The sequence below is a fragment of the Heterocephalus glaber genome, unplaced genomic scaffold (assembly GCF_053883595.1).
Source record: "Heterocephalus glaber isolate CG9 unplaced genomic scaffold, H.glaber_assembly_v1.0 deba00000331, whole genome shotgun sequence".
Taxonomy (NCBI): Eukaryota; Metazoa; Chordata; class Mammalia; order Rodentia; family Bathyergidae; genus Heterocephalus; species Heterocephalus glaber.
Window position 1 is genome coordinate 66,482,890 of NW_028258142.1, and position 25,731 is coordinate 66,508,620.

General features: G+C 47.1%; 1 protein-coding gene across 5 annotated transcripts in view; it reads right to left on the minus strand.

The window, feature by feature from the left end:
• Window positions 1-25,731, minus strand: part of Piezo2 (piezo type mechanosensitive ion channel component 2) — a 321,693-nt gene that overhangs the window by 185,231 nt on the left and 110,731 nt on the right. For all 5 annotated transcript variants that reach the window (XM_021265256.2, XM_087194955.1, XM_087194949.1 and 2 more), the window contains exon 3: window positions 24,776-24,901. In XM_021265256.2, the coding sequence (XP_021120915.2) occupies window positions 24,776-24,901 (126 nt within the window). The remainder of the gene's footprint in view (window positions 1-24,775; window positions 24,902-25,731) is intronic.

The following is a 25,731-nucleotide window of genomic DNA, read 5'->3' on the forward strand; positions in this document are numbered from 1 at the left end:
CCAAGCGGCTGCCACCCAAGGCCTCTGGAAGCGACGTCAAGGATATGCGTGCTGGCTCAGCTACGCTGGACTCTTCTGTTCTGCCCCATGCTACTTTCCCCTCTTGGAAGGAGGGAACCTGCTTTATTTCATTTGTTAAAATCCTCAGTTCTTACAGGCTGTAAATAAAATAAATGAAAAAGGGTGTTGCACATGAATGAATCTCACAAATGTGAACAAATGACTTGGTCACCCAGGCCCCGCCATGTCACTGTCACCTCCTGTCCCAGAGCACACACGAAGCCCAGCACTACAGAAGGGCCAGAGCCCTGCTCACTAGTGACTGGAGAGCCTTGTGGCCGGCCCCGACAGCCTGGCCCCCACTTCGCACAGCGCTTCCAGGCGCGGTTCCAGCAGAGGCGCAGGGAACGTGCCAGGAGGTGTGGGGAGAAGGGCACAGGGCTGGGGCACCCTGGATTGGGCCGGGCTGCTCCCGCCAGCACCGCCTGGGGGCTGATGAGGGTGCATCTGCGGGGGGGGGGGGGGGCGGGACGTCCTGGCCCGTCTCACTGAGCCAGAGCCACTCTTGCCTGAGGTGCAGCCTCTGTAGCTCCCTGCCGCTGAGGAAAGGTATCTAGAGCCCCGAGTGAACACTCCAAGCAGGAGCCAGCTGCGCTGTACATCAGAGCCACAGGGAAGGTCCTTGTTCCTGAGATGAGCCAGATGCAGCCGCTCCCCGCCGTGGAGAACTGGCCGGAGGGGATCCTGGGAGGGGCCTGTGCACCAGCCACAAAGGCTCGTGGGCACTGGGACGCAGGACGCTGGGGGAAGAGGGATGGGGCACTCCGTGCTGGCCCCACAGCGCAGGCCACACAGCCCAGGCGGACTCAGACCACAGCAGCAGCAGGACAGAGCCCACGCCCTCATGGACGCTGACTCCGAGGGGACCCTGCTCTCAGGGTCCCCTCTTCCCTGTGACTGCTGAAGATAGGTGCGGCAGCAGGTCCTCTGGGAGGCAGTCCGTCCACACTGGTATCCCCGACGCCCACTCTGCACTCTGCTCTGGCTGCGGTCTCTGCACCGAACCATCCTCCACCTGCTCTTCAGAGCTGGAGGAACCAGGCTGCTGCGTGGATGTGTGCTCCTGAGGCTCAGCACGCGGAGGCTCTGGCAGCTCTCCTGTCCCAAGCCACAGCCTCTCAGCCCCCGCTGGCCTTGCTTTGTGCTCAGGGAGCTTTGGCTCAGGGCTCAGAAACTGCAGTGCCTCAATTCACTTTTTTTTAAAGCAATGCAAACTTTACAGCTCATAAACTTTCATTGGATTTATAAAGGTGGAGCTTGCTTTGGAATGTCTGCTAGAAATTGCTTTTTATATACTCGAAAGAAGGAAAGACAGAAAGAACAAGAAAGAAAGGAAGGAAGGAAGGAGGGGAGGGAGGAGAAGAAAGAAAGAAAGGAAGGAAGGAAGAAAGGAAGGAAGGAAGAGAGAGAGAAAGAAAGAAAGAAAGAAAGAAAGAAAGAAAGAAAGAAAGAAAGAAAGAAAGAAAGAAAGAAAGAAAGAAAGAGGCAAAGAGAAGGAAAGAGACCCAGAAACCTCTCCCTACAAAAGCAGGCAGCCACGCTAGGGCTGCTGAGGGGCACTTGCCAGCGTGCCGGGCCTCTGCCTGAGGGTGAGTGGTCTGCTCCGTCTGCTTATTCTCCTGGGCTGGGGGAGGTAAAGGCCTGGAGCTTGGCTGGGAAGGTTTTGCCAAGACTAAAAGGCCTGGGGCTGGAGTTCCCCAGATGCAGGAAGGAAACAGTCAGATACCATCTCTCCCGGGCAGACTGTCCAAAACTCAGCCCGCAGAATACACATTTGCTAGAGATAAGAATGGAGCCCTGTTCTGCTGTGAGGACAGAACTGCCAGACTGCAGACCTGAACCTCCCAGGGGCACCGCAGGCTGGTGGAGAAAGCGGCTGCCTCCTGGTGGAGCCACCTCCCCTCGCCGCATTGCTCCCATCTGGCCAGGTCCAGAGCCGTTGGGACTTTTTCTTTTAGTCGGCTTTGGCTTCTCCTCAACGGACAACTCCTAAAATAGACAATTCCGGCTTCCTGTCATCCAGAAACACAAGTATTTTGTTTAGGAAACGTAAACTATTTACCAGCACATCACAGGAGATGACCGGGAGAGGGCACACAATTAAACACTGCTCCTGAAATCCTGACCCAGCTGGCAGTGCTGACTGCAGTGACACAGCCTCAGCTGCTCTTCCCCACAGCCCCAGGAGGGCTCCGACCTGAGCCTCGCCTCTGAGCCGGCGTCCTGAGCCTTCTGGACAGTCGTGTTTGGGCAGCCGTGTGCACAGCAGTCTCCACACATCCCCACCCTGCACACCCGCTGCGGTCACAGACTCTCCTGTGGCTGGGATTCAGAGATGATCGGTCCTCCTCTGCATCACCTCTGCTATGCTCTGAGCCTCTTCTTTGTCACATGGCTGACAGGACAGGCAGAAGCACTTCTAAGCAGCTCTGGCTTAAAGAGCCAGCCTGGATCTCCGCAGATTCCCCCACTCCGTCCCTCTCACTTCAATAGCGCTCTTCTCCCAGCTTGGGGAACTTCCTCCCAAGCCCCTAAGCCTCCAGGGCCACCTCACTCAGTCTGTTCTCGCCACTCAGCCCACTCAATGTCCTCCTGTGCTCTCCTTCCCACCATTTGGCTGGATCAGGCTCCACATTCTCAAAGCCTTTGCCTTGGCTTGTGATCTAAGAAAACAGTAAACTAAGTCGCAGTAACCTGTTCATTTAAAAACAGCTTCCAGTCAGTTGGCTGTGACACCCACCCTGGGTTTCAGGAAGCAACACAAAGAAGGGGACACTCTCAGAAGAAATGGAGATGGGTCCCAAGTGTGGATGGCATGGAAGGAGGGCTTCCTTTGCTGCTAACAATCACATAATGGAGCACCTAGCCTGGCGTGATGGTGTCACTTCCAGTGAGTCACACTCGCTAAGTCACCCGTGTGGGAAACATGGCATCTACGGAATAGCAGAAAGAGCACGGTCAGATGCACACTCCATCCTCAGCCTCTTCATCTGTCACAGCAGGTGACAAATACACAATGTCTCACCAGCTCTTGATGGAAATAATAGTGCAAGGCGCACTCTGCATAGTCAAGTGCTACAGAAATGTAAAACATGCGAAGAAGTGAACAGCTTAGGCATCTAATTGAGCTTTCACAGAAGCAGGGCCTGAGCACAAGCAAACACCTATTTTAAGCCTTGACTTCTGCCAAGACTCCAGAGGAAGGAAAGACTCGTAAATCAGTCTCCCCACAGAGGCCCTGTAGGAAGTCAGCAAAGATTTAATATTTTTAGCTTTTAATTTTAATTAGCTTTGAACAATTCCTTGGAAAGTACTAAACAATCATTACTTAGCCTTTACCTGTGATGAATAAAACATATCACTCTAACAGATGACAATAAACACACTAATTCTTCATGACCAGAAATAAAGAGGAATGCTACAAATGGATACAGTAATTCATTTCAAGCAAGGAAGATGATCTTCCAGAACACTGAAGCGACAGCGCGGTAGGGATTACTCACGTTCCAAACATGAGCTGAGGTCCCTAACACGGCTTCCTGAGAAGGTCTCTAGTGCAGGGTGCACTAATGGTCTTAACAACGGGGAGAGAGCGCTGTGTTGCTGTATTGGCCCTGGTATCCGAGTCTGCGCCTCTGGCCCACCTGCACCCAGGGCTGATGCAGGAGGAGCTCGGGGCACCTACTGCAGGAGAGACGAGGTGGAAGACAGCAGAGCCTTCGGGGCTCTGCATCTCTGCAGCACTGTGAGGGCACATGCCGTGTGTGACATGCACAGGAGTCACTGGTTTTCTTCAAGGACGGGTGATGCCCTGGTCAGAAACAGAGGAACCAGGGACCAGTGTGCCCATCATGTCCTGGGAGAGCCACATGAAGAGGATTTGCTACTGATTAAAATAATGTTGAGTGAGTGTGTTGGTGAAACCACTGGTGTGAAAGGTAGGCGGATGAGCAAGTGTGTGGCAGAGTCCTGGCACTGACTCCATTACTGCTGTTCCATCACTATTACTCCATCACTGTTTCTCTCAGCATATGAATTTTTCCTGGAAATGAACCCAACACAGAAGAAAGTGACAAGGTAACCTGTCTGTGTCTGCCAAGAAAAGGGAGGACAGCGCCTGCCCCAAGAACTAACATCCATACACAAGTTTGCCACCAGGATTCACACAACCCAAATGGTCCAAGAAGCTGGGAAGCTGGGAAGCTGAGAATTTATATGAAGGAGGTTCCAAGTTGGAAGGGCCCCCCAGACTTCTGGTATAAGCAAAGATGTTCCCTTACAAAGGGACACATATCCATCCTCAGCCTCTAAGTGTCTCCCTATGCAGTTTTCCCAGGAATAAAAGATGAAAGAACACAAACCAAACATTCGAGAATCCAGAGACCCAAGCTGAAACTAGAAGCAGCAACCTAGAGATGGGATACTAGACTGAGTGATGGGGCAGAAAACGGGCTGGTTTATTATGTTTAGCAAACAAAAACAAAGACTGAGGACAGAAGTAGAGGGCAAAAGACCAACACTACAAACAGAGGACTTTGAAAAGAACCAAAGGGGAAAAACCTAAAAAGAAATGAAAATAAAAATATTTAAAACAAATACTCAGTAGATGCAGCAATCACCAGTTTGGGATGAGGGAGGGAAAGATGGGAAGAAATTATCCAAACTACATCAGGAAGGACAGAGCAACACCCTGATCAGAGTTCCAAAATGAAGGAATGAAAATGACAGGAACAAAACAAAGATCAGAGATAATGTGCACACATTTTTCCAGATTTCACCCAATGCATCAATTCTTCAGTGGTACTATGAAAGTCCAATGAAACACAGACAAGAATGAATAAAGAGAAATTTACACAGATACATACCTTAATGAAAGTCAAGAACATCAGAGCCAAAGAAAATACTTTAAAATCAGCCAGAGAGAAACAGCTGGATTGCCTAAGAACAGTTATCCTGAATCCAATATTGGGAGCAAGAGCAGTGAATACTCTTTATCTTCAGCCTGACAGGAGTTTCTATTTTCAGTCAAGAAGGAGTTACAGAATTCAGATTTACCCGCCCAGCTGAGATAACCAAGAGGACAAAGTCATGAAATAAAGATTTTCAAAATGTTGAATCTCAAGGAACAAAGAACAGTGGTCCCTGATGAGAAGAAAACAGCTAACACAAACCCAACAGGGGCTCCCAGACCCCCACCATGGCAGCATGCCCATGTGCAGAGTACAGGACACCTGGTTGCAAATCCGGGGAGGCTGTGAGAGCTGCAGCGCACAGGGGTGGCCCTAGAGGGACACAGGCTCTCAGCAGAGCCTAGGATCTTCGGTGAGGCTGGGCAGAGGTCAGCACAGGGTACAGGAGGATGCCAGATCTGGGGAGAACCTCCGGGAGGTGAGACTGTGCAGCGTCTGCAATACCAGCTCCCCACAGCACCCAGGAGAGTAACCCAAGGTCTTCCCCAGTGGTGGGGAAGATCTGGACACAGAGTGAGTGCTTCTCTGATTCTGCCTAATAAATATTACAAGAAGACCCTGAAGTACTAAAGTGTTTTTAGATAGCTTAATTGCAATCCGGAGTGGAGTTTAAAAATACATTTAGGGATATTAAAATATCTAGCATCTAACAAAGTAAGATTTACAAGGTAATCATCCAATTAAAAATCACCACATACCTAAAGAAGCAGAGAAATGTGACCCACACTTAGCAAAAATCAGTCAAAATCTCCCCAGAACTTCCACAGGTATTTAAATCAACAAACAAGAAAATCAAAGCAGTTATCACAATCATATTCTGTGTATTCAAAAATTAAGTAGATTTATAGAGGATACTAAGAAAACAAGCTTATTGAAGTAAAAACTACAGTATCTAAGATGAAAGTGCACTGAATGGGAAAGTTACAGTGGATCAGACTTTGCAGAAGAAAAAGCTAGCAAAGGTGAAGCTAAAACAGGAGAAAGCAACACACATAGAGCTTAGAAAGAAAGATCAGTTGATAAAAATGAAAAGGGCATCATATAGCACAGTATCCATGCAATCAGGCCCTGGAAAATGGCCAAATATTCTCCATATCTGATGAAGCTTTGAACACACAAATCCAAGAACTCTGTGAAGTCCAGGAATGAGAATGGGGAAGAAACTCTCCCTATGGCAGACATATCATGTATAAATCCTCCTGATCAACGAAAAACGGAAAACCTTAAAGGCAGCCAGAGAAAGGAGTCATGGTACATACAAAGAAACAAAGGTAACAATGACAGCAGATTTTTGTACCAGAAGCAACAAAGTACAAAAGCAGTGAAATAATTTTTTTCAAAGTCCTAGGAGAAAAATGAAAGCCTGTCAACTTTCATTTTTCATACCCTGCAGGACTATCTTTCAGAAACAAAAGGGATGCTCAGTGGGCACATTCAATTTCATCTCCATCTGAAAGCTACCAAGTGGTGACTCTGGCTTCCATTCCTCTGCTCCTTGGAGTCAACCAGGCTCAGCCAGGAGCCTTGGAGCCGACAAGATGGTATGAGACAGTGCCCACTTCATTAGGATGTACCAGCAGGGTCAAGGGCAAGCAGACCTCCAGCATGCTGAGTGGGAATGGCAGGGCCTAGGGAAAAGCTCAACAGCATGGTAGGTACCCTCTCGGCCCCCACAGTACACCTCAACAGGGGAATGGCTTGGTGAAGAAAAGTTGAAGAGTATCCAGAATCCCATAACACCCAAAATATCCATGATGCAGTTAAAATTCACTCATCCTAGCTAGAACCAGGAAAACCATAACCTGAAGGATAAAAAAATCTAAGATAGCAGCACTAAGGGATATCAGTTGTTAGAAGTATCTGGCAAGAATCTTAAAGTGACAACATAAACATGCTTCAACATACAATTGCGAATCATCTTGAAACAAATGGAAACATAGAAAATCTTAATAAAGAAGTGAAAGTTATTAAAAAGAAAACTAAATGGAGGTTGTGAAACAAAATATATAAAAGAAAACACTTAAAAACATGTTAGATGGGCTTAATAGGAGATAATAGAGGATACAATTGACATGATGAACTAGAGGGGAAAGTCCTCCATAGAATTTACTTAATCTGAGAAAGAAATATGAGCTGGATAAATAAATAAAAATGTCTCAGGACAAATCATCTTTTGGGCAAAGGAAAAACTCTGAAAGTAGACAGAGAAAAGTGATGCATTACTTATCAAAGGAAGCCCACCTTACATTTGAACAAACATCTTACCTGGACAGAAGGAAGTGGTACAGTATGTTCCAAGGACCAAAAAAAAAAAAAAAAAAAAAAAAGGAATTTTAATTGTGTATTCTATGTCAAGAAAGACATTGCAGAAATAGAGGTTGCGAGTAAAAAGGCAAAGATTTACCATGAAAATATCAATCAAAAAAGGAAGTACTGAAGCAACCCCTGCAGATAAGAGGAAAGGATACCACAGGAATGTGTGACCCATGAAGGCACAGCTTGTCCTGGAGCCAGAGGTTCAGTTGTTCTACGAAGCCTCTCAATTTCTGTGAAAGGTGAGTGTTCAAACAGACACAGGAGATACACATTATAGGGTTCATAGCATAAGATATGTGACAATGACAGCTTACAGGTTGGACAAGAATAAATGTGAGTCCACTGTTTCAAGGCTCATAATAAGTGAAGTGCTTTAATATCTTGGGAAAGCCAACTGTGATGAGTTAAAGGTGAATAGAATAAACCCAAAGAAAACTACTACAATAAAAATGTAAGTTTTTGAAGTTATGGATACTTTAACTCTTTTGAGTAAATCTTTCTACAATATATACATAGACCAAGACATCACATTGTATACTAAAATATGTACAATTATTATTTGTCAATTAAAGTAAATAGATTAATAACATCTCTAGCTTTATGCAAATAAAAATAAAAAGCTACTTTTTCCAGAAGTGCACTCATGTACTTCAGACAGTTGAGTATTTATAATGTGTTAGGGCCATAAAAACCTAGACATACTGCAGGGTATGAATTTGGTAACTCTAAAGCATAAATAAAAATACCAACTCTTCGGGAATTGTTTATTATTGAATATAAATTTTACTGGTACAGTTACTATAGGGTAATAAATTTTAAAATTATGTCACTATTGAGAATATTTACTGCCATGACTGAAAGCCAAACATAAATAATAATTCTAAGAGGAAAATAAACTCCAAACACTGTGCACAGTGTCCTCCTACAGCTGCAAACCAAGGAAGGACCTTCCATACATTTTGTCAAGAAATAGTATCTGTTCTTATCAGTCTTATTAGTGAGCTGCCCCTGTAGTGAGATGAATTTCACTACTTTGACCAGATTCACGTGGGAGACGTACGTGTCTTGTTTCATTCCCATAGTCACAGGGTGGGAAGGCGTGCACGCTGCTACCAAGACCACAGAAAAAGATGTGACTTCACAGAGCTCATGTAACTACCCTCACAATTATTTGAAGCTTACAATGCTTAAAGGCAGATTCTTCGATAATAATCTAGATTCTGGCTGACTTCGAGAGGAGAGAGGAGAGTCACGGGTCCAGGCTCCCTTGTACTGTGTGGGAAGCTACGTGAAGACATCCGCTACAGCCAGTGCCAGGAGACAGAGCACGAAGAGCTCCTTCTTCACCTGCACTGAGTGGACGCTGCTGCTGCTCACCACTGTGCACAGGGACACTGAGGGAATGTGCCCCGCCCCTGGGCTCCTGCACTCACCCCTTGCTGCAGAGACACAAAAGGATTCCCGACTTCAACACCACTCTCACCTGAAAGGGAGCTTCGGGGAGGGTGGGCGACCGGCAGCGCTGCGGTACAGCGTGGACCAAGAATGTCCACCGCAGCACTGAGGCTGGTGATGGCAGACAGTGATAATGGACCACCTACATTCTTTAAAAACTAGAAGAAGGGCCAGGGATTTAGCTCAATGGCTTCATTGCCTGCTGCGCAAGTACAAGGACCCGAGTTCGATCCCTGGTACAAAAAAAAAAAAAAAAAAGAAGGAAATAAAAACTAGAAGAAAAAACTTGAATTGAATTCTCACCATAAAGAAACAAGATATGTTTGAGGAATTAGATACGTCTACCCCGATTTGAACATTATATACTATGTACATATATCAAACATGACATGATAGTAATGCACAATCTTTATGTCAGATAAAAATAACAAGGATAAATTACAAAAATAAATTATAGCTCTAATAAAACAAGCATCTCCATTTCTTTTAATTCAAATATTCATGTGCCACCACATCATGTCATAAACTTTAATCTGATCACAAAGTATTTTACATTGGTAAATTTTTATTGCACTATAGTTACTTAAAAGTAAATAAGGACAACACTCATGTTACAAATATTGTTCCCAAATAAAATTAAAATCCCCATTATTTTGAGTTTCAGAGAATATAAAATTTATTTTGCATACTTTTTTATTTTCAGAGCCTACAAATTATCAAATTTAAGTAAATCAAGCTTTAAATGTTTTAAGTGGCTCCACATATTAATGATTGTACCTCTTTACAGAGTACCACACAGTAATTCAGCACATGTGTTGAATGCATAATGGTCAAGTCAGAGCAAATAGTTTCTATCTGCTCTGAGATATTCGTAACCATAAGGCTCTGAGCTTGATCTGACAGAAATTTTGTAGCACTTTGTCTCTTTAAAAATAAAATCCTGGGCCGGGGATTTAGTTCAGTGGTTTCGCTGCCTGCTGCACAAGCACAAGGACCCGAGTTTGATCCCAGGTACCAAATAAATAAATAAATAAATAAATAAAAATAAAATCCTAAAAATGATGACAATATAATACATATTTCCAATGCTAATGTTGGTTTTACTGCACTGCTTTAGAGCTCGTTTTAAATATTTCAAAAATAGCTTAAGAGAATTCTCTTTATGAAGCAAGAGGCAAAGGACGTTACCCTCATTAAGCCATATAAAAGTTTTTATACTTTTATAGTCACTCAAATTCTAAAAAATACTAAAAATGCAAAGTGCAGCACCTTCCACCCTAAAAGCCTCAGCTGCTGATAGCCCCGGGAACGGATCAGCTTCTGTGACATCCAGAATAGCACAGTGGCAGCGATGACAATAAATAACTGTCTTCTCTAAATGTAGGCTGAAAGTCTATTTACTGTATACGTGATTGGTTGATTTTTACTTATCCATGTATGTTTGTTTGGGTTTTCCCTGAGTTGCCTACTCTGGCTGGAAAATGTCCCCGCCCCCATGTATGAGCTCTGCCCTGGATTTTCCCAGCACATGATTAACCGAGCACTGGTTATGTGTCTGGTGCAAGCTCTGTCGCACTCCTCTTCCTCTGTGATCTTGAAAAAGACCAGGAACTACGGTGTCTGCTTCCTTGTTTCTGAAGTGGAAAAGATGGTCCGGGACATCTGGAATGCGCCATGTAGTGGAAGAGTCTGCTACACTGAAGCTACAGAAATTTAAAACGAGTCAGCTCGCATGAACACTTGAAGATCCTCACGTGCAGTGCTCCCGCGGGGTCCCCTCAAGTTAGCCAGCAGTAGACGCCTGGCACCCTGTGTCTGCAAGGCTGGAGGCCCACAAAGACACCGTGAGTTCAGCAGAAGAGATCCTTCACAAGTGATGGAAGGCCGTGCTCCTCAAGCCTTAACAGTGAAAGCCAAGGTGGCCAGATGGCTGTCGCGTCCAGGAGGAAATGCAGGGACTCCCCAAGAGCCACTGGCCACTGTGTTGCGTGTTAGTGGGTGTGCCCTGTGAGGCACGCAGAGGGCGCTGAGCAGTGAATTCTGAAGGCCACGTGCAATGCCCTGGAACACACCCTGCTGCTCATAGCCAGCACTTTCCCCACTCGCGAGGACCCGAGTCCACAACTGCCTAATCCACACATGGGAGCACTCACATCAGGATGGTTCTGGTCCCTGGGTGGCCCTCAGTAAGAGCCATCTCAGGTGCTCAGTTCAGTAAAAGGCTCTCAGAAATAATGCAGCACGACATCCACCCAGGCTGAGCTCCCAGTGGGTGACACACAGTCCCCCAGAGCCTCGGCCCTCTGCTCGGCCACTCTGCAGCCCCTGACCTGCCCTCCCAAGCCTCCTCAGACACGTGGCATTTCCTGTGAGGTTTTCTCCATTCCCCGGTGTCCTGGTTGCTGCTCACAGGCTTTGTCCTTGCTCCGTGGTCCGGCACCACGGTCCATCTGCACCTGGTCTCCGCAGCTGCTGGGGTTTCTGTCAGTCCTTCTGCCACTTATGTGCTTCGTGACTTCCAGAGCCAGGACATTTTGCTTCATTCAGCGGTGCTACGTTTCCTCTTTCTTCTAGTTCCCCCTTACCAAGTACTGATTCCTTTCTCCAGAAACGGACTCACAGCCTCGCTTCACTGTCTTTTTAGTTCTATAACTGGATCCCCCAAACACACGTGCCACGTGGCCTCTTCACCTGGAGGGTCACGCTTGCTATGGTCCTTTCCAGCCACCGGTTTGTGAGTCCACATTAGCTAAATATCAGAAGCTTTTCCCCTTCAGCCAGAAACTGATAGTCATTTGTTAACACGACTCTGAAGCTGCATCCCATCCTAATATGCAGACTCCTCCATCACTTTACAAACTTTAGAATAGCAGAATTGGCTCTGAAGCTGTAAACATACTCAGAAACATTCTTTCAGTCAAGATTAAGTAGAAATATCCTTAGAAAAAAATCAGCTGGGCTGGGGATTTAGCTCAGTGGTTCTGGTGCCTGCCTTGAAAGCGCAAGGTCCTGAGTTCGATCCCCAGTACCAAAAAAAAAAAAAAATCAGCTTAGTGGGAGATATCGGATAGCAAACACAGTTGCATTTATGCTCTAGATTCAAAACAATATTTGTGTGTCTCCACCTAAGTCTAACTTTAGAAGTTTACCAAATATATATGACATATAAAGTCATGATGCTGATCAGGAAATAAAACCTGGAGAAAGTAAAGAATGGTTTTGCACATTCACTGATTCCACCAGGTAGCTGTAGGAAAAACCCCACAATTCCTTATTGGCATTTATCTTTAGTTTCCCCCCTCAAAACACAGCAGCACAGTGGTCCCCCTTATCTGGAGTCTCCCTTTCTGTGGTTTCAGTTACTGCAGGCAATGCCATCTGAAAATGTTAACTGGAAAATCGTTGAATGCACAATTCCGAAGTTTTAACCTGGGCACTGCTCTGAGTAGTGAGATCTCTCCCCATCCAGCTCTGCCCCTCCGGGACTGGGGTGTCTGGCGTACCCCACTGTGCAGCCCTCAGTGGCTGCCTCAGTTCCAGAGCGACCCTCAGGGGATTCAGGCTCAGTTACTTTTCTCATTGCTGAGACAAAATACCCAACACCCAAAGTTAAAGGAGGAAAGGCGTATTCCAGCTCACAAATTCCAGTTTGTAGAGGTCTCAGTCCATAGCCGGCTGGCTCCAAGGCAGGGAGGCGTGGCAGAGGGACAACGGTTCATGGGGACCTAAGGTAGCACAGTGACCAGGGCCATGGCAGCGTCTCTCTGCCCCTTCTATACTTTCTCTAGGCCACTGGGAGTAGGGCAGTGCCAAAGCAATCACGGACTGGGTTAATAATCACACACCACTGATCCTAGCATCACACTCTAGATTCAGCCACCTCTGAAAATCCCCCATCTAAAACTCTAAGAGGCTTTAGGGGACATCTAGACACAGACCACGGCACAGGCCCTATTCGGTGAAGCCCTGGCCTTGCTGAACACAGTGCCGAGTGCAAGAGCAGTGAGTCTGGCCACCTCACGGTAGCTGTTCTGGTTATCGTCAGCCATTGCCGATCTCTTACCATGCCGACTTTGTAAATGAAATGCTACCATGGGATGTTAGAGGACAGTGTAGCACCCGAGGGAAGAGGCACTGGTCGAGGTTTCAGGGGAACCTGTCCCCCGCCAGTAAGCAGGGCTGCTGTGCCTTTTCACACTGCCTTAATTCATGGCAGAATGAGAGGAACAACACTCATAAACTGAATACAGAGTCTGGAAGTGTGTGGCCCGATGTTACCCTCACAGAAGCTGTCTGTCAATCTGACATTTGGCACTGAGAGCCACATGGAGCTCATGCCTGACTCTGAAATGAAGATGACTGAGGTCTCAGTAGATACCACGCAGGGTGCTGCTGCCCTGATTTGGGGTCCTCAAGACCCAAGCTCTTACCTGAATTTTGGTTTCACAAACTTACTCGGAATCAGAGAAAGAGTGAAGGGAGGCCCAGGAGAGAGGGCCCCACCTACCAGAACCCGACCCCCAGCCCTGAGAGCTGGCTCTGAGGGTGAAGCCTGCCTGCTGCTCTAGAAGGCAGGCTTGTTTAGAAGTGATGGTCAGGACAGCTAGGAGACTTTGGGGGATTCCAGTCTTCGAAGTCTCTGTGCAAAATAAGCTCCAGACAAATTAAAGAGCTGCATATATTTTAAATGATAAAAACTAGTAAGAAATAGTGCACAATAGAAACAAAATTTGAAGATTTATCACACTGAAGCAATAAAAAATAGCAACAATGGATTATACCAATAAAAATGAGGGAAAAAAGGATCAATAATTTTTAAAAAATCAATATTTAAATCAATCTTGTAAAGCACACGTACAGAGAGTAGCATGAGCCACAAGATGGCAAAACTTCCACAAAATAAACGCAAATAGTAAGTGCAGGAGAAGAGGCTCATTTCACTGGTGTTTTTGGGGGGGTTTTTTGGTACTGGGGATCAAACTTGGGTACTTGCACTTGCAAGGAAGGCACCAGAACCACTGAGCTAAATCTCTGGCCCCCCTGGTGATTATTTTTAAAAGAAGCCTGGACTATTTACATCTTCTAAGGCGCACAAAGCTTTACTCAGACGTGATGAGGTTTTGGTGCACAGGATGAGCATTCATCTCTTCTCCTTGCTGAGGTGAAGCACACACCCCGCAGGCCTAACTGCTGGAGAGGGAGCAAGAGGGCACTGGGAGAGGTCACAGAGCTGAGCAGCCACCGCCCATCCCAGGCAGGGCTCCTCTGGCATTCATCTCACTCGGGCATTTGCATCTGCCTTCTTCACTGAGTGTGACTTCTGGTTCAGCCACACTAGAGCCCTTACTGTATTTCATTTTGTGAGTGAACAATATTCTGTGTCTACACACACCACACTTTTGTTTTGTTTGGCCAAACATCCTCTGATGGGTGCTTGGGTGGTTTCCACCTTTTGCCTATTGTGAATAGTCCTGGTGTGAACAGTGCCAGTCTAAACTCTTTTCCACTCTTTGGGCCCATACACAGGGTGGAACTGTCAGAGAATATAGCAGTTCTGTGTGTAATTTCTGAAGAATTACCAAACTGTTTCCCACAGCAGCTGTGCCAGGTCACATTCCCTCCAGCAGTGTGTGAGAGCAATGGTTTCTCCAGATTCTCACCAACACTTAGTATGATTTGTCTTTTTATTTCAGCCATTCCAGTTGGTGTGAAGTTGTAGCACATGGCAGTTACCTGTGTGTACCTCAAGACTAATGAGGTTGGGTTTTTTACATACTTGTTGGAAATCTGCATAGCAGAGTGGGGCTGTCAGTTAGGATTTTTCTGAGACCTCAGGGAGGCCCAAGACCTTGAGCCTACACTTTAAAAATATCTATCCATCCATCTGTCCACCCAACTGCCTTTGTTGGTGATATTCTAAGAGGTACAGACATGTTAAAGAATGGTACAGAACAGAGGCAGAAGAGTCAAACTACTCGGCCTACATAAGCCACTCCTGGAAATTGATCCTAAGGAAAGAAATAATAAATTTACATGTGACAGTGTTCACAGACAATGTTGAGTACACACCTGCATTCCTGCATTCATTTCAACACAGTTCAAAATGGTCAAGATAGGGAAATGATGTAAACGCCCACAGAGGATGCAGGGATAAAGAACACATGGTCCATATACACCATGGAAGCCTTCAAAAGAAGGAAATGCTGTCACTGGTGCCAACATGGATGGACCTGGAGAACATCACCCTAGATGAGACAAGGAAGACACAGAAAGACAGAGAGCTGCATGACCTCACTCACATGTGCAGCCTAAAAAGTAACCTCACAGGAGCAGAGTAGAGAGGCGGCCACCAGAGTGGGCAGCAGAGGGGCCAGGCTGACCGCAGGGATGATGCTTCAGAGAGGCTGGAGGAGTTGCCACATTTCTCTTCCCTGCTGAGAACTCATCCTCTCCCCACTGCCTACAAACCCCAAGGGTCAGAGGGCCCCTGTGCTGGCTCCTGCTCCACTCCCCGTGCCCACTGTCACACTGGCTTTGGCTCCTCTCCCTGCCCTGCTGGGCTCCTCTGACCCCACACACAAGTGCCCTGGCATCAGTCTCCACCTGCAGCAGCACCGATGTCTCTGGCAAGGACACCCAGCCACCTTTCTAGGGCCACTACATGTATTCCCATGGCCCCGGGGGCACCCTCAGTGGCAGGCCATGTCAGACCCTTTGGGGTCCCTGTGTTCCCACTGCCTGCCTGCAGGCTGGAAGCCTGGAGCACAGAGCCTGTGCTGGGCACTGGACAGAGCAAGTGCACTCGGAAAGGCTGCAGCAAACAGCTGTGAACACAGGTGTACAGGGCGGGATGAGGGGGCGTGACTAACTGGAACCAGTTAAGTCTAACTTTATTGATGGCTGTGCAGGGCCTACTTCTGGGGAAGACATTCTGAAAATTAATAACGCAAGATATAATTATCATTGTTAAAATTAAAATGTAGCAGTCACGTTTCTTCATGAAGGGAGCAAATACAAAATGGTGTTTTTGAGTTGTACCTATAAAAATGAAGGTGAGATTGCAATGAAAATATTGTCCCGATTCTGCAAAATGAGAAAATGAAGGGACTCTGGCCTTTCCGTCCTGATTGGATACAGGGTGTGTCGGTTGCTACCGTGACCCGAGGTAGAGCAGGGAGATGAAGCAGCCCACGGGACTGCCGGGCTCGGGGGTCAGCTCTGCCTTTCTGAGCTATCTTCACACTCTTGGGCTGTCCCTGAGCGACTGCCCTTTACAGAGTGGATTATCCGCTGAACACATAGAAGAAAACGTAACATGCAAAAATATACACAAAGTAAAGAAAAAGAATTTGAAACAATAACCAAAAACACAATACATGTTTGCAAACAGTGAACAATAAATGGTAAAATCATAAGTAAAACATCTGTCTATAACATTTTTGTATAATAGGTCTATAATATTAATTTCTATATATTCTCTTATTTAATAGGGGTCACCAGGATATGCTTAAATCTTTCTCCAAATTGAATGTAAGGTGTGAATGATATTAGTAACTTCTTTGCCAATCTTTGTTCTTTAAAATACATTCTTGGAATCAAGATTAATTGTGTTAAGTCCAAACTTGTGTTAACAGGGAAACATGGCTTCAATCCATGAACTCACAAATCTAAGTCCTGAGACACACAGCAGCTCGTAAGGGATCTGAAGGGTAAGTACACTTGCACCGCTCAGTCAGTACTTTCTGGAATATCAGCACTGTACTTGGCCTGACTCTGTGGCCTCCCTTGTGCCCTTGAAATGCCCTTCCACTCTACTGTAAACTGAGCACACGTAGATGGAGCTTGGTGTTGTCCTTCTAAAACTGTGAGGCTGCATTTACTCCCATACCACACAGACCTGCCTCAGTGCTTTTATTGTAAATAATTCACACTAGAAATGCTGTGTCATGACACTGAGGTTAGGGAAATTGTTATTTAAGCAAACAAAATCAATTCCAGATCGTTTTAGACTTCCTGCTCTGTGTTCACCTTACAAGAACTGGAGGGCATGGGTCGGGTGACGTCCTTGGCAGGGTCCTCCCGGGCTAGTGTGAGACCCCAGGCCAAAGCACACTCGCCCCACCACAACCCGTCTCCTCTTCCCCCTGTGTTACCTCCGGCTCCAGCTCTTTGGTATTTTTCACTCCTACTTTCTCTAAATGTAGATGGCAATTGAACTTCCTTTTGCAAAGGAAACACACACCGAGTAACTGACTGATAGATGTCTTTGAAAGAGCAGCCAAACTCCTCCTGCTGATGAACCCTCCTGAGGTGAGAGGTACAGTGGGAACTACTGTCACCTGCAGCTGGAGGGCAGGGCATGGGGACAGAGGGCCAGGAAGGAGGACACTGTCACCTGCAGCCACTCCAGGGCTCTCATGTGCCCGAGTGTGAGAGCGGCAGCAACAGCTGGGCCAGAACCAGAATGGAGCAAGGGAGCGGCGTCTGTGGCATCTGTAGCACCTGCATCTGTTTCCTGCTGCTGCAGACGCCTTTATTCAGGGTCGCACATCGCACTGTGGCAGGGGCTCCGGCTACCAAACGTGGGTCAAGTGCAGAGTTCCAACCTCCACTCAGTGGCATTCTAACTCGGGAGCTGGAGGAGCTGCTGCACACTCTGTGAAGAGCTCACTGCCGACCAACCGTCCTCAGGGCATTGGGAGCCCTCAGGCACCCCGAGATCAGCTCAACCCCGAGGGAGGCGCCGTGCTGAAGGGCAGCCGAGCAGGGTGCGCGGGACCCAGCCACCACCAGTCTCTCCAGGCTCCCGCACGGAGCATGGTGCGGAGGGCCGGGCACGTCCCAGGACCGGGACACGCAGCTGGGACGATGTGAATAAAACACGCCTGGCACTTGAGGGCCATTACGCACAGATGCTATTATCAAAGCAGCTTCAGATCAAAACAGAACCAAAGAGATACTTCACACTGCGCTGGGGTGCCGCACGGTGAGGCAGAGCCCAGGGAGGGAAGAGGTGGCTGGAGGGGCTGCACTGGGTGGGGGCCTGCGAGCTGAGCCTGGCCAGGGTCACTGAGGAGAGAGGGTGTGCCAGGCAGCACGAGGATTCCGGCGGGGGTTCCGGAGGGAGGAGGGCTGAGGTGTGTCCCGAACCGCCCTCAGATGTGACATCACCACCGCCCTGACACCCGCTCCAACCTCGCAGCTGACTCAGACACTGCAGACTTCCGTGCTGCGTCAGGACCCACTGTGCATGTGGGTCTCTGAGGTGGCTCAGGGTCCAGGACCTCAGGGCCTCCCGCTGCACGGAAGTCGATTTCTGCTCACAAAAAGACTCCCAGTACATTCTTGTGGGTTTAATGACTGATTTACATCCTCAAAAACAAGTCTCCAATTTTCTCAGGCTTTAAAATACAGAGCCGATCCAGCTGTAGCACGGAAGACCTGGGCTCTCAGCCCACTGACCCAGGAATATGGCCAGGCCCACGGGAAGAGGGGCAGGGGCTGGGCTCCAGGAGACGGGAACGTGCTCCGGCGGCCAGTGGTTGGGCCGGCAAGGTCCCTATTACATCCCCCATCTCCTCCCAGGGGCCAAGGTGTCCTCAAAGCCAACATCATGTACCAAGTCCATGAGGCCACTCCCAACCAACATGAACCAAGGACACTTTACACATCTTCTTACGCACCACCTCCCAAAATTTGCACATTCTCATCTGATATATTCCTCAGAATCTAAGTAATCATCTCTCAACTTCTCCATGAAAACGCCCAAGAAACTTATGAGGCTGCAGGCTAGACTGGAGGGAATATGGAGTACGGAGCCCAGAAAACTGAACTGCAATTCTAGCTATACCACTAAGTAATTAAGTGACGGAATATGAGTCACTGTCTGCCCTGCCTCAGTGTCCCTGTCGGTGGCGAAAGCCACACAGTAAGCGTGGAAGGAGATATGTAAGGTAGAGCACTAGTCACAGGACACAAAAGTGCTAGTTTCTTCTCTTCCGGAGACTTCCATTTTTCTAGAATTCTATATCTAGAAAGGGTGAAAAAACAGTGAATTCCAGATTTATCACCAGCTGGAGGGCCTGGGGTGAGTTAGAAAGGAGGAGGAGCCATACAGGACCCAGAAGCCCTGGGCAGTTCCAAGAGCAGGGCTGGGGTGCCAGCCCTGGAAGGAGGACATGAGGTTCCTAGAGACACAGGCCCCAGGTACCCCCCCTTCCACCAGCACCACGGAGCCCTGGCGTCTGCGATTCCAGCCATAGGGCACGGTGTGTATGAAGCCAGGTGGGACAGAACTGGTGAGAGAGTCAGCTAGAGCACGGGGCAGGGCACTGTTTGTGCCTCACCCCGACTTCACCCACACACCTGTGCCTGACCTGGACCGAGATGTCTCTAGTGCTCTGCATGTGTGCAACCCTGGGTGAGAAACATAACCTGTCTAAGGGTTAACATAACCAGCTCACACTTCCTGGGCATGTCCACGGACTCCCATTAGCTTCTCAACCAATGTGATGCCAACTGCCACCTGCCCTTCGCAGTGGAGTAACTGAGGCACAGGGGGAGTAGTGCTGGGTCGCCAAATGGCCTAAATTGACTCAGACAATAAATAGTATGAACATTTTCATAAACATGTTCCTCACAACCCAGGGAGATCCTCTCTGGAAACTGCTGTGTGCCATGCCCCTCGCCATGAGTCTGTCCCTCCTTCGTGTGGCACTGGCCCATGAGTTTCCACCCAGGGGATGGCTCCCCTCCACGCCCCCCTCAGCTCTGCCTGCGCCTGGCTCTGGGTGTGAGCACTGCTCGTGGTCTTTGCTTCAGGACCCTGGCTGCAGCCGAGCACTGTGACAGGATGGCTCTCTGCACCACCTCCATGCAGGCCCCTGCCTTGAATATCTGGGACTGGGACTGCTCCCCACTAGGTCAGCAGGACAGCCAGTCCATCTGGTGCCCAGGGCTGCAGAACCACGAGGTCCCCTCGGCCTGGACCACCTTCGTGGAAAGTGGGGCTGGGGTTCCCCTTGCACCGACAGATGAGGAGGAGCTGCACCCTGGTTTTCATGTTGTATCGGGGAGCTGTGGGTGCCCAAGTCAGGGGCTGGGCAGCATGGGAGGGGATTTGAACCCTGGCCCTGCAGCCCACAGGGGTGAGTCCCTCACACACATGTCCCCCACTTCATACCTGTTAACTCTGCTCCCTGGCACTGTTACAGCATGGAAAACCAGAGAATTTCCTGAGGCCATGGGGTCCTTTGTACCAGGACAGACCTACCAGGTGGCTGCAGGGTCAGGGCCATCCCCAGCGAACACGGTAAGAGTGCCAGTCAGTGATGCTACCCCGGTGATACTCATGGGGTGAGGACCACCGTCGGTCCCTGCATCTGTCCCCATGGGGCCTGTGTCTGTCCCCCACATGGACACATCACATGGGGTCTTACTCTGGGAGCCATGTGCTTTGAGGACAGAAGGGGATCAGGAACGAGCACTGTTAAGGCCACCACGACACCCCGGGCAGTGGACCTCTGGGCAGAGGTGTGTTGTCTCTCAGAATGAGGAGACACAGACCCTCGATGCCCCCACCCATGGGGGACCTGAGGGCCCAATACGAGGGGGCCACCGAGCACAGCAGAAGAAACAAGCAAGGACGAGGAGATGGAAAAAGAGCATCCTGGCCTCAACACCAGGAACTGTCCCGCCAGACTCTGAAAGGAGTCTCCTCCAAGCAGCAGCAAAAACGCCCCAAACACCACGCTGATGAGGAGGTGAACACCCAGGATCGGGGCGGCTCTGCAAGACCGCCATGGCTGCGTGCACAGGGCACGAGACATGGTGGCCAGGCCTGGCCCCCAAGTGGACCAGGTGGCACTGCTGTCTGCAGCTGGACAGCACCAGACAGGCCTGCCTGCCCTGCAGTGTCCTTTGTGCAGCCGCCCAGAAGACCCAGGTAGAGAATGGAATAGGGCAACCGGACGCCTTGAGAAGAGCGGAGCACAGCTGCACCACGAAAGCAGGAGCAAAAGGAAGAGGAATCTCATGATCTCAGCCCATGGCCTTGAGGGCAGCTATCGTGTGGAGCAGTCGCCACCAGGAAATTCTCTCTTGCAGTTGTGAGCTCCAGATTGCTTTTGGTCGACTCCCTGCATCGGTGCTGCACAAACCCAGATTGCTAAAGACGGTGCCCGCTTGGCCACCCACAGACCACACGGTCAGGCAAGCCCCTCCTATGACCCTGTTGTGACAGAACTGGAACTGGCCTGGCGTTTATTTAAGCAGCATAGTTTTGATGGAATGAAAATATTTGAGTTAGTGGCACAACACATTTGAGCAGAAGGTGCAGAGTTCTCCCTGCTCCAGGGACTTCTAGCTCACTCTGAGATCCCTGCTTTGGAAAGAAAGAGGGGGTGATGTCAGGTTTCAGTTCTGCACAATAGCACCTTTAACAAACCTGCCAGCCAGCACACACGAAATAGGCTACAATAAAATCTTACTACTGATAGTTAATATTCATGGGACTCAAGGGGACAAGAACCTACAAGGACTCCGTATTTATAAATGCTACTGTTGTCACCAAGCACATGTCAGATTCCTGAGAGATGCTGAGAGCGTTCCTTATAATGGGAGTGAGGATACAGTTTTAAATAGGGAAAGAGGTCATTAGGAAAAAAACTAAACACATATAAATGAGCACTTGGTGGTCTTGAATTTGAATACCACTTGACTGTGATTGAGAAACCTGACCAGCCTGGGTTATTTCATTTTTGTTTACCAGTTTCTTCAACACAGAGAAATGCATTCAAAATTTACAACCCCGATGACCAAGACAGTGTTTGCCTTTTGATTTGAAAATCTGCCACTTTCTATTTACAGATGCCAAAGAAGGCTGAGCTTCAAACTTAGGATATCAAAACAACTGAGTTTGTGTTTGCAACTCTGATGGTGTAACCATAACTCCAACTGCTGGAGAAACAATAACATCACTATAGTGAACTCAACCCTAAATTAAAAGCCGATATTTCCATTACCCACCCTAACAGTATTTTCTGGAGTTTATATAATTTGATCATTAAAAAATGCTCGAGGCTGAAAACCTAGTCTGTGTCAATTTTGGACACTAAGCCAGCCTGCCAAGCTCTGAAGTTTGTTTGTCCTTCTCGTTTGCCCTTTTCCAAGAATGTATTAATATTAATGCTACACATGCAACTGAACCCAAAATAATGTGCAACACCTGGGGAGCTGATGCTGTAGCATGTGCAGCTAGAGTTTTCAGAAGAAATTTACAATGTCTAGAAACTTAACTTCAAGTAACGAAAGAACTCAACTTTCTTTTCATCCATCTTTAAACACATCCTCTTGTCTACTGATTACTCCATCAAAAATACTGGAACTTCCATTTGGAACTTTGATTTTGCTAGAAAGAGACTTTGAGTTGGAATCCAACTTTGTAGAAACCAAGTTTACTACTGTAACTTCCTTTCAAAGGCCTCTCTGTGGAGCAGAGGAGGGATTTCCTATGGGGACAGCAAGTCGAGGGTGGGGGAAGACATCCCCGTAGGTTGTGACTAGCTCAAGGGACAGTGCAGGAAGAAATGAGTGTAGCCCACACTTGTGCACAAACACAAAGACCTCTGGCAGAGACACAGGCAAACCCCACTATCAAGAAGCCCAGATATCTAGGAAGAAAGCTTAGGAAAGGCAGATCTGACTCCACAAGACGGGGTTGGCCAAGGACGCCCGAGAAGTGGGATGTCAGGAGGCCAGCCCTGTCTACACCCAGGTGGCCTCCTCCTTGCACCCCTGGGAGACACAGAGCTCTCCAGGGCACTGATCCCACCTGCAGTGCTGCTCGGGTGTCCTGAATCCCTGGCTGGGAAGGAGGGGCTGAGGCAAGACCAGATGGGTGTGTGTGTGTGTGTGTGTGTGTGTGTGTGTGTGTGAGTGTAACTGTCTGTCTACACCTTATAAAAGAGAACAAAAGTACACTGCAGAGGAAAGAATGTTGTCTTAGCATTTCATACTGCATTCTTATTTTGATCACTATAGAGTTGTGGAAAAATCATCACTGTGGATAAAAATAGAAATGCCCAGACTCTGTGAGCCAGAAGCCATCACGAAGTTCATTGTCCAAGCACTCCACACTGCTCGGCAACCTGGTATTATTTGCAGAAGGAGGCAAGATAATGTACTTACAAACTCAATTTTTAAAATCTGATAACTTTTAATGTATCTGTGATGAAATACTTCTAGTGATGGAGAACTCATTATTCTTGAAAACGCCTTTTAGGCAGATTCTGCTTATGGTTATAAAATCCGTCCTTATGCTCCAGGACCGCCTGGCTGTGACACGGCCAAAGCATTTCTGCCTGGGAATTACACAGAGCTGTGCTGCTCACCTTTCTACATGGTCCAAAGCAGTGCGAGCCTAGCCAAAGAGAAAGCCTTTTCATCACTATACACAGCTGAAATGCTATTATTTAAACATTGTGTTTGTTCAAAACTTTAGTAATGAGATGACATTTGGCTTTATCGAACCACATCTTAACAACAGAATAACATTGCTCCAGGGAAAGGAATGAAGTACTGATGCAGATCACAGCACACAGGACCTCAACACATCACACTACATCAAGTCAGACAGACACCAAGGCCACATATCTTGGAACTCCACTCCTTTATAATTCCAAAAGGGGCAGAACAGGTAAATCTGACAGAGAAAGAAAGTAGCTTAGTGGTTGCCTAGGGGTGGCTGGGAAGGCGATGGGAAGAACTATTGGTGGACACGGGGTTTAAGGGTGAATACTCTTCTGAAACTTGTGTTTTAGGTGGTTACACTGTCTTCTAAATTAAAAACCATCTAACTGTATACTTTAAATGGATGAATTTTACAGTATGTGAATAATTTATTAATTTTAAGTGTAGCAAGCATGCTTAAATTATGGGTCTTTAATGAAAATCACTTTGGTAGGCACAGTCAGCAAAGGAACTCCAAAGTGAAGAGAGTGACCAAAAGGAACACATGCTTAGTTCTGCACATGCAGCGAGGGACAATAAGCAATTCACAAATATGAATTCTATTGAAGAATCCCCTCACCTCATTTAAGTTAATACCCTTTGATCCATGGAGAGTTCTGAACTCTCTACTTCAGAGGGAAGGGTATGTTTACTTCACATTTCTTGTCTTGGGGCTCAGGAGAGTTCAGGAAATTTCAAACCCACAAATGAGTTCTTCAAGGAAAAACTGACAAGTTACAACTGTTATTGCAGCCTAGTTCACATATCCCAGGGTTTCTTTATGTTTAACTTAAAACATATGGGTAGTATTCCATGTGCTTGAAATGTTTCTGTACTTGGAGTGACAATCACATGTCCTACAAAAACAGAAGCATGGTTTATTTTGGAAAGATAACATCTAGACAAAACATCGGTATATGGACTTTCTCAGATCATAAATTAAACACATAATGCTCATAAGACATATTACTTCTCTATGAATACCAGGAAATAACCCCCAGTTTGAAAAATAATCTGTGTTGTGACATTTTCCCATAAAGACATGAGAAATCTCACATTACAGTTTGTAATAGGGTTGATGTCATTGTCATACATATAATTCACATAAAGTTATTCTACTTTTGTACTCTTATTTGTCTTGCTAGAAACTATATATATATATCTTTTCTTACTATCTTTAATAAAAGACTCCACTATCTTTCCCAATACCTGTGGCCCCAAAGGCTGTGTGTACATCTTGATTTCAGGTGAACTCTAATGACAATATTCCACATACAGACGAGACCCCTGTATCCAGCCTATGTTGGGTTCACTGTCTGTGACCTCGCTTCTATGGCGAAGCTTCTTATGTAATCATGCTACACTGGATTGCAAATCACCACACATCATTTCTAGGCGCACGCTGACAATGACCCATGGCATTCTCAGACACACATGAGATACAAAGCGCAGCCCCGGACACTCACAGTTGTAGCCAGGCGCGATGCGGTGCTGGGCCTCGAGGCTTGCCAGCGTGATGTGGAAGACGATGTGCAGCAGCAGGAAGGAGAGGCTCAGGAGGCACAGGGACTTGAGCAGCCGACCCGTGTGTCCTGAGGACAGAAAGCAGAGACTTAGAGACCCGGGAGCAAACAGGCACTCTGCACTTCTGCAAGGCCTCTCTCTAAGCAGACTTCTGCGCAGAGGGAGGGTGATAACTTACTTTGAGTGAAAGCTCTAATGCTCCCTAAGCAGCGTTGTACAACTGGCTTTGCATTTATCAAAACTTCACTGTAAAAGAAAGACACATTCCTATTCTTCATACAGCCTGTTACGATGGAAACACAAAAGGCCCTGGCCCAGGAAATTCTATGCGTAAATGCTGCAAACTCTGCAGGAACAGATAAACCCCTGTTATAAAAGGAGTTCTAGGAAGGAGAAAGAAGGAAAGTAGCCTGTAACATTTTACAAAGTTAGGTTGACTTTAATTTCAAAATTAAAGCTACAAAAGAAAACTATGGTATAAGCCAATTTACTTATGAACACAGACCACAATTATTTTAAAAATTTGCTACCCATTTAAGCTAGCATAACACATCATAATCAGCTAGACTTTATTGCAGAAAAGCAAGTGTATTTTCACATTAACAAATATAAAAGTGAAATTCACACACCAGTGTGGTCATATGATGATTTTCTCAATGGATATAAAAGAAAAATTTCCTAAAGTTCAGCATGTGTTTATAATTTCAAAACACACTTAAGAAAACTAGGAGCAGAAGGAAACATCCTTACAGGATTTATATCATACCTAGAACAAGCATCTCGTTTATGTTGGAATTTTACACATAGTCCCACCAATGTCAGAGAATCACAGACATTCAATGTAATCACCATAAATTAACTTATTTCTGGGTGTTCTGGCCAATGCCATAAGATTTTT